Raw genomic sequence first — 14,625 nt, 5'->3', positions numbered from 1 at the left:
TAGAAATTTTTTTAACATTTTTTAATTTTTTAATATTTTTTAAATTTTATTTTCAATTGAATATTCAATTATCTGAATTGTTTTAACTCAGATTTAATTGATTTGGATTAGTTTTAATCTACTCAAAAAGTCTTAATTCGAACCAATTACCAAAATCAATTAATATTTAATCGATTTGATGGTAATTTTTTTTCTCAAACACGAATCTAAATACTCTTATTAAACCTAACTAAAATTGGAATTTTGACAATAGGATAAAAAAAAACGGAGAAAAGAAAAGGAAGGGGGGAGTTGAGGGTGAGAAGGGAGTTAACAGAAAGCAATAATCCATTGTTATTACTTATTACTATATTATTGATTATTGAGTAGTTTGTGTTTACAGACAGGAGGTAGATTTGGTAGTATAGTGATCTTGAATTCTTTATAGCATTAACATTGCGGAGGGAGAGAAAGGTTACACTTTGCAGGGAGCTGAAAGGCGAGGTTTAGATCGATCCCCAAAGTTGGCACCAAGGGACTATTCTTTAATCCGCAAAGGCATTTTAGGTCCGCCTTTGCCACCACCGCGCAGCACTCTTGCGTCGGCGGCTGAGGATTTGGCGGCGTCACGGCCGGCTTGCACTTGAACAACTCTGGAAGTGACGTGTTGCAGAACGATTGCGCCATGCAACCATCAAGCATTGCAACCACACTTAATGCCATTATTGCTAGTGCCACCATTGACCATGATGATTTTGAACCCATCCTTTTCAATTCTTCTTCTTCTTTCACTTTGAACTTTCAAGTCTGTATGTCAAACACTGCTTCCTGCTTTGCACTTATATAGCCGCATAATTCAATGCATCACCTAAAACCACCCTTGTTTTTTAGATTGCTTTCCACACATTTCATTATTGTGTATCTCTAAACTTGGTGAATATCTCTTATGGAAGGTATTTTTTATTTATTTTATTTCATTCATTTAAATGTATTAATTAATTATTTAATTCAACTGAGATAAATATTAAATTATTCAATATTTATTTTACTATATCAATTATAATTAATTAATTACATTAATTATCTTATTCGATTGAAATAAATAAATTGATTTTGTTTTAATTTGTTTTAATTTTTCATCTTACGTATTTTGACTAATAATTTTAAAGATGTTATATAATTAATTATTTATTTATTTAATTGAGATAAATATCAATTTATCAATATTTTGTTTGATCATATTAACTATAACTAATCAATTATATTAATTATTTGATTCGACTAAAATAAATGAATTGATTTTGTCTTAATTTGCATTAACTTTTTCATCTTATATTTTGATTTATATTTTTTAAAGTGTAATAATTTTTATATGACATATTTATAAGATAATATTTATTTTGTTTTATTGAGCCAAAAAATTATAATTTGTTTATTATATGAATTATTTAATTTAATTTATTTAAATATATGCTATTTGATTCAATTTATTGTCATGTTAATGTTTGAGTAGTCATTGTTTATCAAAAGACATCAACATGACTGATGAGGTGCGCGACGGATCTATTCATACCTGCCTCCACCACAACCATAAAAATTTTAAGATGAAACTGTCACAGAGTAATAGCTACCGTAATAGATTCTGAAATAAAAGAACTTTGCAAACAATACAAAGCGTTTATTATATATTTAATGAAAACTAGAGCCGATGGTTTAATCGGTCTGGTTTTAAGGAGTACGTTTTACACAGAGCAGCAATTTTGGAACGGCAGTTTCTCATTCTTTCACCGTTGGATCGATGTGAAATTTGAACTGTAGATTCTTCACATTTTGTTCTTCATTCTGGACGGTGAAGATTTTAATTGGAGGTCTACAGAGGGAGAAATTGGCTTCGACAGCAGCTCTGTTTTTTGGGTATATTTCATCTTCTTGCTTTTCATTTGTGAGCTTTGGTGCTTTGATGTTTTGGCTGGTTATATGCACATTTTTGTGCTTTGTTTGAGACTCTCTTGTACCTCATTTGATTATAGTGGAGCTATTTCATTGGTCTGGACGACTCGTGGTTTTTACCTCTCACCTTGAGGGGGTTTTCCACGTTAAAATCTCGGTGTGTTCTTATTATTGCTTTACTTGCTATATTTGCTTGTTATAGTTGCTGCCATATTATGTTGTGAGTGCTTCCATATTGTTTTTGTGTTGGACATTTGTGTCGTTTCCGCTGCTAGGCTCTTTCATACTGGCATCAGAGCTTGTTGGTATTTTTCTGGGCTTGTGAGTTTGTGAACAATGGAAGCTAATACTAATACTAGTAGGATGATCACTCTTAATGGTCCTAATTATGATTTGTGGAAGTCAAAAATGGAAGATTTGCTTTATGTCAAGAATTTTCATCAACCAGTTTTTGGTACAGAGAAGCCTAATGATAAATCTGATGATGATTGGACTTTGTTGCATAGACAAGTCTGTGGATATATTAGGCAGTGGGTTGACGATAATGTGTTGAACCATATTATTGGAGAGACACATGCTCGGACTCTTTGGATTAAACTTGAACAGTTGTATGCTCGAAAAACTGGGAATAACAAGATGTTTTTGATCAAGCAGTTGTTGGCTTTGAAGTATACAGATGGGACATCAATGACAGATCACTTGAATAATTTCCAAGGAATTATGAATCAGTTATCTTCCATGGGTATCAAGTTTGATGAAGAGGTTCAAGGATTGTTACTTCTTGGCTCCTTACCAGACTCGTGGGAAATTCTCAGAATGTCATTGTCCAATTCTGCTCCTGATGGTGTAATCTCTATGGATCTTGCCAAGAGCAGTGTTTTGAATGAAGAGATGAGAAGAAAGTCACAAGGTACATCGACTACACATTCAGATGTTCTTGTTTCTGAGTCTAGGGGGAGAAGCAAAAGTCGAGGTCCTAAAGGTAGAGATCAAAGTAGAAGCAAGTCTCGAGGAAAGTATAAGAATATTGAGTGTCATCATTGTGGTCAAAAGGGACATGTGAAGAAATTTTGTTGGCAGCTAAAGAAGGAGAAAGCCAAGGCAAGTAAAGATAAGAGCACAAATAAAGATGATGGTAGCAAGGAAGACAAGGTTAATGTAACTCATGATGATTTTCTTGTTGTTGAGGAGTTTGAATCTGTTAACCTTGTTGATAATAGCACTAGTTGGGTGATTGATAGCGGTGCTTCTATTCATGTTACATCTAGGAGGGATTTGTTTACGTCCTATACTCCTGGTGATTTTGGTGATGTAAAAATGGCTCATCAAGGTGTTGCAAAATGTGCCGGTGTTGGACAGGTTTGCTTGGAAACCTCCAACGGTACCAAGTTGACTTTGAAGCGTGTGAAGCATGTTCCAGATATTCGGTTGAACTTACTTTCTGTTGGTAAGTTGTGTGATGAAGACTTGGATAGCTCATTCTCTCGTGATAGTTGGAAGCTCACCAAGGGTTCCATGGTTGTTGCTAGAGGTACTCGACACTCTACTCTTTATTTAACTCAAGCAAAGATTGTGAAAGATGTTGTTAATGCTGCTGAGTTTGTTGATGAAACTGATTTATGGCATAAGAGATTATGTCATATGAGTGAGAAGGGCATGAATATGTTATCCAAGAGGAATCTTTTATCTGGTTGTAAGGTTGCTTTGCAAAAGTGCAACCATTGCTTTGCTGGGAAACAGAACAGGGTTTCTTTCAAGAGCCACCCACCTTCAAGGAAGTCAGAAATACTTGACTTGGTGCATTCTGATGTATGTGGGCCGATGAAGACAAGAACACTTGGAGGGTCTATCTATTTTGTAACCTTTATTGATGATCATTCTAGGAAATTATGGGTTTACACTTTGAAGACCAAAGATCAAGTTTTGAATGTGTTCAAGCAATTTCAAGCTTCTGTTGAAAGAGAAATTGGGAAGAAGTTGAAATGCATTCGTACTGACAATGGTGGTGAGTACTCAGGTCCATTTGATGCTTATTGTAAAGAGCATGGTATAAGACATCAGAAGACTCCTCCGAAGACTCCTCAGTTGAATGGCTTGGCTGAAAGGATGAACAGAACATTGGTTGAAAGAGTTAGGTGCTTATTGTCACAGTCTGGATTGGCAAAATCCTTTTGGGGTGAAGCTTTGAGCACTGTTGTTCATGTCTTGAACCGAACACCATGTGTTCCCTTGCAATTTGAAGTGCCAGAGAAGGTATGGTCAGGTAAAGATGTTTTTTATGATCATTTAAGAGTCTTTGGATGTAAAGCTTTTGTTCATATTCCTAAAGATGAGAGATCTAAGCTTGATGTAAAGACTAGGCAATGTATTTTTATTGGCTATGGCATGGATGAGTTTGGTTACAGGTTTTATGATCCTGTTAACAAGAAGGTGATTCGGAGTAGAGATGTTGTCTTTGTTGAAGACCAAACATTGAAGGATGTTGATAATGCGGAAAAGCCAATGGTTCAGCCTAGTGATGATTTTTCTGACTTGGATATTACTCCCTCTATGCCTATGGTAGAAGATGGTAGAGTTGAAGCTCAAAATAATGAGCATGATACAAGTGCAGGTGAAGATGGAACAGTTGATCCAATACTTGATGAAGTTGGTGATGATGATCAAGATGAAGAACCAGCTTTAGAAATTCCTGCAAATGCACTTAGAAGGTCTACAAGAGAGAGAAAGCCTTCGTCAAGGTATTCTCCACATGAGTTTGTTTTGTTGACTGATGGGGGAGAACCTGAATGCTTTGGAGAGGCTGTTGAAGATGAAAGCAAAGCTCAATGGCTTGAAGCTATGCAAGAAGAAATGAAGTCCTTGCTTGAGAATGATACCTATGAGTTGGTGAAGCTACCAAAGGGTATGCGAGTTTTGAAGAACAAATGGGTATTCAGAATCAAGAATGAAGAACACAATTCTAAGCCTCGGTATAAGGCTAGATTGGTTGTTAGAGGCTTTAGCCAGAGAAAAGGTGTTGATTATGAGGAGATTTTTTCTCCTGTTGTGAGGATGTCATCCATTCGTGCTGTGCTTGGATTAGCAGCGTCTCTTGATTTGGAGATTGAGCAAATGGATGTGAAGACAGCTTTTCTTCATGGTGATTTAGACAAGGAGATCTACATGGAGCAACCGGAGGGCTTTGTTGTTAAAGGAAAGGAAGATTTTGTGTGCAAGCTTAAGAAGAGTCTTTATGGGTTGAAGCAAGCTCCAAGACAGTGGTACAAGAAGTTTGAATCTGTTATGGGGAAGCATGGTTACCGTAAGACAACTTCAGATCATTGTGTATTTGTGCAAAAATTTTCTGATGATGATTTTATCATTCTTTTGCTTTATGTGGATGATATTTTGATTGTGGGCAAGAATGCTTTGAGGATTAATGAGTTGAAGAAACAGTTGAGTAAGTTCTTTGCTATGAAGGACTTGGGTCCTGCCAAACAAATTTTGGGCATGACTATTACTCGTTATAGAGATTCCAAGAAGCTTTATTTGTCACAGGAGAAGTACATAAAGAAGGTGCTTCAAAGGTTTGGCATGAATGATGCCAAATGTGTTGCTAGTTCTTTTGCTCCTCATTTTAAGTTGAGTACCAAGCAGTGTCCAACCACTGATGAGGAGAAACAAGCAATGGATGAAATTCCTTATGCCTCAGCTGTTGGAAGCTTGACGTATGCTATGGTGTGTACTAGACCAGACATTGCTCATGCAGTTGGTACTGTGAGTCGTTTTCTCTCTAATCCAGGTAAAGAACATTGGAATGCTGTTAAATGGATTATGAGATATCTCAAAGGTACAACTAACTTGAGTTTGAGTTTTGGTGGTGAGAAACCTTTGCTAGTTGGCTTTACTGATGCAGACATGGCAGGAGATATTGATTCTCGAAAGTCTACTTCAGGTTATTTGGTCAAGTTTGCAGGGGGAGCTATTTCATGGCAGTCAAGGCTACAAAAGTGTGTTGCACTTTCTACCACAGAGGCAGAGTTTATTGCAGCAACTGAAGCATGTAAAGAGTTGTTGTGGATGAAGAAGTTTCTTGCAGCACTTGGTTTCAAGCAAGATCGTTATGTGTTGTTGTGTGATAGCCAAAGTGCTATTCATCTTGCCAAGAATTCTACTTTTCATCCAAGATCTAAACACATTGATGTTAGGTATCACTGGATACGGGATGTGTTAGATTCAAAGTTGTTGGAACTTGAGAAAGTTCACACTGATGACAATGGTGCTGATATGATGACAAAAGCATTGTCAAGAGAAAAGTTTGAAACATGTTGTTTGATCGCCGGAATGGCGAGAGCCTCCACCCAGTCGAGAAGGGGGAGATTTGTTGGGTTTTTCTCTCCTTTGTGAGGCCCAAGCCCAACATTTTGAGGGTGTCTCTTGCACCCATTGTGCCACAACCCTAGTTCAGATTTTTGGGGTCATTGAGAGTGAGTGAGAGTAGCCACCAAGTGAGAGAGAAGGGGAAAAACAAAATTTCCGTTTTTGCCCAAAGCAGTAAATTTCAAATATCAGTTTCTCAGTTGTTCACCGTTGGATCGGCTTGAAATTTAAACTGCATGTTCTTATCATCTTGTTCTTCATTCTGGTCGGTGGAGATGTTGATTGGAGATTTTCAGTGAGAGAAATTGGCTTCGCAAGAGAGAAATTAGGTTTCCCGTTTTACACAGAGCAGCAATTTTGGAACGGCAGTTTCTCATTCTTTCACCGTTGGATCGATGTGAAATTTGAACTGTAGATTCTTCACATTTTTTTCTTCATTCTGGACGGTGAAGATTTTAATTGGAGGTCTACAGAGGGAGAAATTGGCTTCGACAGCAGCTCTGTTTTTTGGGTATATTTCATCTTCTTGCTTTTCATTTGTGAGCTTTGGTGCTTTGATGTTTTGGCTGGTTATATGCACATTTTTGTGCTTTGTTTGAGACTCTCTTGTACCTCATTTGATTATAGTGGAGCTATTTCATTGGTCTGGACGACTCGTGGTTTTTACCTCTCACCTTGAGGGGGTTTTCCACGTTAAAATCTCGGTGTGTTCTTATTATTGCTTTACTTGCTATATTTGCTTGTTATAGTTGCTGCCATATTATGTTGTGAGTGCTTCCATATTGTTTTTGTGTTGGACATTTGTGTCGTTTCCGCTGCTAGGCTCTTTCACTAAGAAGGAAAACATTAGAAGATTTGCAAAAAGAAAAATAGCAATTTGATAACTTCTTTAATGCGTAAAGAATTCATTGATATTTTATTAATTTTTAACCATAATTTTATTATTGCCAGCATCAAAGAGAGCACTAACAATAAATGAAAATGCATTTTTGTGTAAGATTCTTATAATATAAAATAAAATTTTAAATATAATATTTAATTATTGTCATATAATAGATTTTTACAAGAAGATTTTTGCATTAAACTCAAACACAAGCCCATCAAAAAATCAATCATGCATGCAACGAAGATTATATGATAAGGAGAAGTCCAACAAACAATATTTAGGTATAGGACTTTAGTTTTTACTTGTTAAAAGTAAATTAAGTTATTTATCTCTTAAATTAAAATCAATTTTAATTAAAGTAAAATAATTTTTACTCAGTAATTTCAAAAATACATGATTGAAAATTAGTATAAGTCGTGTTATGATAATCTTAAACTGTTTATAATAGATGATAAGAATAAGACCTACTATAATTATGCACAAGACGCCATAACTCGAAATTTAAATTTGCTTAAATCTAAATTTAGAGAGGATCGATCACTATGTTAAAATGGAGGATCAATCCTTATGTGTTGTAGTGCTATATTTTAAGCAAATTTAAACTAGAAGATTGATCTCTAACTTTGAGGATCAATCTTATATGTCCTTATAGACACAAAATTTTACAAAAAAATGAATATTTTTTATTCATTTACTCTTTCTACTCACTCCTAATGTTCATGAGTGCATAGAGATCTATAAATAAATGTCTTGATCCTTGTTCAGTACACAACTTTTTTTATGCTATAAGCTTTCATTGTAATCAAATTTTATAAGTGTCAAAATATTTTTGATAAATATTTGATTGATAGTTTGGGATTATTTATAGTACTTTATTTGTGACTATATATTCTTTTGAGAGAATTTATTATTTCTGAAGTTTACTATTACATATTGTTGAATATGATTTTTGTAGTTTTTTTTGTGTATAAAGAGATTTAGAGGTTGTTTTCTTTAAGATCATGTTGTAAAGAGAAATCGAATTAAATTTTTATATTGTATTTAGTGTATAATATATTAGACTAAATTATGTCTTAGTATTATATTTGATTTAAAATAAATAAAAATTAAAAAATAAATTTAAAAAATTAAATTAAAATATTTTTAAAAATATATATTATTAAAATTTTAATTTTTATTTCTAAAATTTTAGTTCTATGTGTTCTTACTTTTTAAAAATACTAAAAGATTGAAATTTTATATTTTAAAACTAAAATTTTTGTTTTAGTATCTAAATACTAAACACATTATTCAATTTCAGTTCTACAATTCCCGAAAAAACATAGTATTGCGGTGTATGCAAGATTGAACTGCTGCGTTTTATCTATGAAAGATGTTGTCAGATTCAATTTAATTCAATATTAAATAAATAAATGGAACAGGTACCACTATAGATCATATTAGGATGTATATTATAAGAGGTGAGATAGATCCGCCTTTAGGATTACAAACCAAACTTCCCTCCCTCCAAAGTACCTCAAGAAGTGTAAATGACAACAATAAATCAATCACTGTCTAATAGGGTAAATGCTCTTACTTAATTCAATTTTTTCTTTTTTTTTTTTTTTTTTTGGTTATCTTGAGTATAATTTGATGAATTAGATATTGTAGTATTTTTATGGGATATATATTGAAATTTATTATATTTGACAAAATTTTTTAAATTGAGAGTATTGATTTCTTTACAGATCATTGCATGCCAATGACACTGAACTCAGTGGGATTAGATTGGGATGAATGCATTATATGTACCATGGTTTGGAAAGTGTACAGCCAAGAGCCAACACTTTTTTGGGTTTCCATAACCATTTTTTGTTGTTTTTTGTATTCTTTGATTAATAAGAAATTAATGAATGCTCTTTTTGCTGCCTAGCATTGTTGTTTTCATTTTCTTCGAAAAAAAATTTTCTGTTTGTTATTTATTTTTTAAAAAGAAAAAGGCAAGTCTTTTGAAAGTGTCCATATAATTACTTTTTCTTAATTAATGTACAAGTCTTGTTATATAAATATATTTATTGAGATATGCACTAATTTCATAATCTAAAATTTGATTTAGTTACGTTATTTCTTACTTGTAATTAGTTTTAAAATATCTCCATAAAATTATTGAAATTTTGATTATTCACTATAGAATTCGCTTACAATAACATTCATCTAGACGTAAAGTTTTTAAAAAATAAATAAAAATTATATATGTTACAAAATTTCTTCTATTTTTCATCAAACAAACAATGAATACGTGTTACCGTGTTTGTATATTTTTTGTGACGAGTGCTACTGTGTCCGTATTTAGTAGATATAGACAGTACTAAATAATAGGTGATGGCTTCGGTACGATAATAAATTTATACGTACCGGTATAATAAAATTGTAGATAAATTAAAACATTACAAGTGGATTATATTTTCCACGTCAATAATTAATTTTTTTTGTTTTAAATATATATCATATCAATAGTTTTACTAAATCACCCTTATATTTTAATAAAAATAAAAAAAAATATTCAATTTTATGAAAAAAACTTAAATATTCTTTTTTTTATATTGGACAAAAATTACTCTAATTTTTTTAATTTAATCAAAATTCAATTAATAACTTTAGTTTTATAATTTTAAATTTAAATTAATTTAAAATCAAAATCAAAATATATTTCATTATTCATTATTCATGTACACTAACAGATTGCTTCAATTCTAATGAATCCTAATATAATTTCTTCTACCTTTTCATACAAAGAAGAACTCTGAAAAATTGTTCTTCATCCTTGTATACCAATCTGCCAATAAAGAACAACATCAGCTCTAATCCCCTATCCGGACAGCAGCAGTCTATCCTCACCCTCTCCCTTCCTTGTAACCGTGCTCTTTCTCTGTCGATCTTTTTACGCAGTAGCAGCACGCACCAGCAGTCGCCTTGTCATTCTCCGTCTGGACAAAGAAGAAGAAGAACTCAGTTCCTCCACGTCGTTTCAATTCTGAGTAGGAATTTGGCATCGCAGCAGGTTGAGGTGGAGGAGGAGATTGAGAAGCCGGAGGAGGTTGAGGGATTCTGCTTAATAACTTTAGTATTTTGTCAAATATGTTTGAATTTCATTCTTATTATGTGATTTCTGCTTTTACATGTCGGCCATTCCTATTCCATCTTCCAAAGCAGTTATGGTTGAAAAGTCATTCAATTTAGCTGCACAAAAGATGGAATTTAAATTTGTTTCTAAGAATTGTAAGTATTAATCTTCTGGTCATGCTTTCTGTTTCATTTTTGTTCTGTTTGCTTCTGACTAACCTTTCTTCCCCCTCTTTGTAATTTCTTGGTATTAGTCCTAACTTACTAATGACATGACTTGAGAAATCAATTCCAATTTGTTTATTCTAAAAGATGATCTACACTTTGACTCGTTTTAGAGTTTATATTCGTTTTTATGTTCTTTATTGAGACAAAGTTGATAGCGTTTCTGATGAAAGAAAATTTCTGAAGACACAAGCTGATGGGGAGTCAAGTTTTGTTCTATATCAAAATTTCAGGAGGCACAATTCTGCTGCACCGTGTTGAGGAGAAAGTGAGATTCTCTGTCCAATTTGGACGTGAGGTAGGCACTTAACTGATGGAATACTATGCTAATATAAGAATGAATCACATACTTCTTAATCAATTTTTTTTTATTCTAAGAGGACATCAACGATTACCATTCTTTTACTTATAAGGAAAATTACTCTTGTACTCATTAGTTTAAGATTGGAACTTATAAATTTGACTCAGGTCCTGGCAGGATTGCTCAATATGACAGACAATGCAGACTGGAGGAATCGCAAACATAACAAAGAGAAAGAAATAAAAATCGTAAAAGATATCAAGAGCCGATTTCAAGAATATGATCCAAACTGTTAATTATTCATACATGAAAGACTTAATTTTTAGCAGTGTCACTTGTAATTACAGTCTCTTTTGATTAAATGTCTAATTGCTTTAGGTGCTGAATGCCAAATTAAAAAGTACATATTTATTTTTGTAATCATCAACTTTTTATTTACTTGATTGTCCGAATCAATTGACTTTACAGATAGGGGATAGATTTGGTAGTAGAAATTATTTGATAGCATTATTAGCATTAATATTGAGTAGGGAGAGAAAGGTAACACTTTGTTACCGTCTTCATATTTTTAGTGCATATGAATGCTAAATAAACATTATTTTAAAGTTTAGTGATGTTTACAAGTACAGATAATTCAATTTTCTAACTAAAATCGATATAGATCGATTATATTAATTTTAGATTTGATGGGTAAACGAATACAATTTAGTTTGATTCAATTAAACTCGACTTCAATTTATTCGGATCACATAATTTAAAATAATTTGATTAGTCTAATATTAATTAAAAATAATAAATAAAATCTAATAATATATGAGAAAGTCTCAACGCCAGCATTTTTATTAAAATCTAGTTAATATTTAATTATTAACAAAAAAGCGTGTAATCTTACATCATTAGATGTAATTTTATACCATTAAAAATATTAATGATGATTAATTGATGATTACAAATCAGTGTTATTAAAATTAGACCGGACTGGTCAATTCAACCAAAAAATCGGTAAACTGGATTCTTTATGGATCCGGTCCAATATTTAGACCGCATGAGGTGAAAAATTGGTGCGAACCGGTCAAATTCGGAGTGACCTGATGAAAAACCGGTCAAACTCGATAAAGATCGGTCCGACCAAACCGATTAGTATTTAAATTCTAGCCAATATTTAATCATTAACAAAAGAGTATGTAATCTTATATCATTAGATATAATCTCATACCATTAAAAATATTAATAATGATTAATTGATAATTACAAATCAGTATTATTAAAACCGGACCAGAACAGCCAATTCAACTGAAAAACTGGTGAATCAGACCCTCTACCAATCCAGTCCGATATTTGGACCACATAAGGTGAAAAACCGATGTAAACCGATAAAAACTGGTCTGATTAGTATTTAAATTTTACCAAAATGTTAAAGATTGGATTCAAATCCCTCCTCTTTAGATAAGTAGAGCTATTCACACCCACCAAGCTGTGATAACTTTTATTAATATGTATGCAAATTATAATATATATATATATATATATATATATATATATATATATATATATATATATATATCTTTTATCAAATAATTTACTTCTGTCTAATTTATTTTAAATTTAGATATAAATTCACTTATTTTTAAATTAATTATATTTTTATTTAATAATAATTATAAACTCACTTATTTTTTAATAAATATTTGTAGTATATAATAGTGTAATAGATATAAACAAATTAATAAATTATTAAAATTTGAAAATAATAAAATATTTATTGTTTCTGGTCTATATTATTTTAGAATAGCTTGATATTCTTAAAATATTAGTAAAAATATGTATTTTAAATTTTAAGTTTGAATTTCTGACTTTTTTTATTTACATAGTACCGGATCAACCGGTTCAACCAATGACTCACCGGTTAAACCAGTGACCCAGTAACCCAATAACCTAACCAGTTCGATTACCGATTCGGTTCTAACAACTATGTTACAAATCACAAAATGTACTAGTCTCTTAACACTATTGAAAATATATATCTAACTTTATATTTTAACTTTAAAATTTTTTAAATTAAAATAATTATTTAAGTTTAAATTACTGATGCATTGTATTTATCATTACTTTTACATAGTTATAAGATTTAGAGAATTTTTTATTTTTTTCTGAATTTTTTAAATTTTATTTTTAATTGAATATTTAAGTATTTAAATCGTTCCAACTTAAATTTAAGGGGATGCTTCCATAAAGACGCGTAAAACATCTTTTTGTAAAGACGTTTACGTGCCGCATTATTATTGGACGTATTATTGAACCGGTTATTTTTGAATTTCTTAACAAATTAGAATAAAATCGATCTTTTTTTATAATAATAACAATAAACCCAAATTTTTTTTAGGCATCTAATTGTATTTTTAAATTTTTAGGAATATAAATGTCTGCAAAACAAAAAGTCAAAGATATATTTGTCTTTTTATCAAAAAATTTAAAAATATTCGATTTAGATTGTGTAATTCAATCGGATCAAACCGGATCTAATAATTATAATGCAGACAATTGGGTTTATTATTGTTGCTATAATAAATTGATTTTGTTCTGATTTATTAAAAAATAAATTATTAATCGGTTTAATAAAGATGTCCAATAATCTATGAAGCACGGACACTTTTCTGAGTTATTGTGTCCGCGTGTCGAACACATTTCGGACACGATACTCACTGACACTCGTCCGACACGCGTGTCTGCTGTGTCCAACCGTATCTTAATAAAAAATAAAAAATTCTTCTTCGGACACGCCTAGACACACCTAAATACCATCACGTGTCCAGGTGTCCAGTCTTATTCTTAACATATATTCTTAAAATAAATTTAGATATAGTATATATTATTATTTATTAAAAGAAAAAATATTTTAAATACTTGATATAATTAAAATAAAATATTAAAAATAATTAAAATTTTTAATTTATATTTTAATATCAATAAATTATCAAAATATCATTACTATTTATCTAAAAAATATTTTATATCTTATATATATGCGTGTCCCCGTGTCATGTAAGATTTTAAAATTCGCGTGTCGGCGTGTCCCATGTCATGTCGTGTCCCGTGTCTGTGTCAGTGTCCATGCATCATAGCCAATAATAATATGATACATATAAATATCTTTAAAAAAAAAGATATTTTTAGTGTCTTTATTAAAGTGTTCTCCTAAATTTAATTTATTAAGATTAGTTCTGATCTACTCAAAAAATCTTAAATTCCAACCAATCAAAATCGATTAACATTTAATGGGTTTGACGGTCTTTTTTTTTTTCTCAAACACTAATAATATAATCAACCCGACCGGTAAATACTCTTGTTAAAGCCTAAAGAAATTGGAATTTTGACAATAGGATAAAAGAAAATGGAGAAAAAAAAAAGAGAAGGGGAGTTGAGGGTGAGAAGGGGAGTTAACAAAAGTAATAATCGATTGTTATTACTATATTATTGATTATTGAGTAGTTTGTGTTTACAGATAGCATTAACATTGAGGAGGGAGAGACAGGTTACATTTTGCAGGGAGCTGAAAGGCGAGATTTAGATCGATCCCCAGAGTTGGCACCAAGGGGCTATTCTTTAATCCGCAAAGGCATTTCAAGTCCGCCTTTGCCACCACCGCGCAGCACTCTGGAGTCGGCGGCGAAGGATTTGGCGGCGTCACGGCCGGCTTGCACTTGAACAACTCTGCAAGTGACGTGTTGCAGAACGATTGCGCCATGCAACCATCAAGCATTGCAACCACACTTAATGCCATTATTGCTAGTGCCACCATTGACCATGATGATTTTGAACCCAT

General features: G+C 31.9%; 2 protein-coding genes across 2 annotated transcripts; both read right to left on the bottom strand.

Moving 5' to 3' along the window:
• Nucleotides 1-429: 429 nt before the first annotated feature.
• On the bottom strand, nt 430-744 carry LOC140182420 (putative lipid-transfer protein DIR1). The gene has a single exon (XM_072228617.1). The coding sequence runs from the start codon at nt 742-744 to the stop codon at nt 430-432; it is 315 nt and encodes a 104-aa protein (XP_072084718.1).
• Nucleotides 745-14,310: 13,566 nt separating this feature from the next.
• LOC112777029 (putative lipid-transfer protein DIR1) lies at nt 14,311-14,625 on the bottom strand. Its single transcript, XM_025821306.3, has one exon. It carries the CDS (start codon nt 14,623-14,625, stop codon nt 14,311-14,313), a length of 315 nt encoding a protein of 104 aa, XP_025677091.1.

This window comes from Arachis hypogaea, chromosome 19 (assembly GCF_003086295.3).
Source record: "Arachis hypogaea cultivar Tifrunner chromosome 19, arahy.Tifrunner.gnm2.J5K5, whole genome shotgun sequence".
Lineage (NCBI taxonomy): Eukaryota > Viridiplantae > Streptophyta > Magnoliopsida > Fabales > Fabaceae > Arachis > Arachis hypogaea.
Note: the sequence above shows the minus strand (reverse complement) of the source record. Positions and strands in the feature narration are given on the sequence as shown.

Bases quoted from the DNA above. Each gene is read 5' to 3' on its own strand.
- LOC112777029 (XM_025821306.3), bottom strand. From the start codon at position 14,625: ATGGGTTCAAAATCATCATGGTCAATGGTGGCACTAGCAATAATGGCA.
- LOC140182420 (XM_072228617.1), bottom strand. From the start codon at position 744: ATGGGTTCAAAATCATCATGGTCAATGGTGGCACTAGCAATAATGGCA.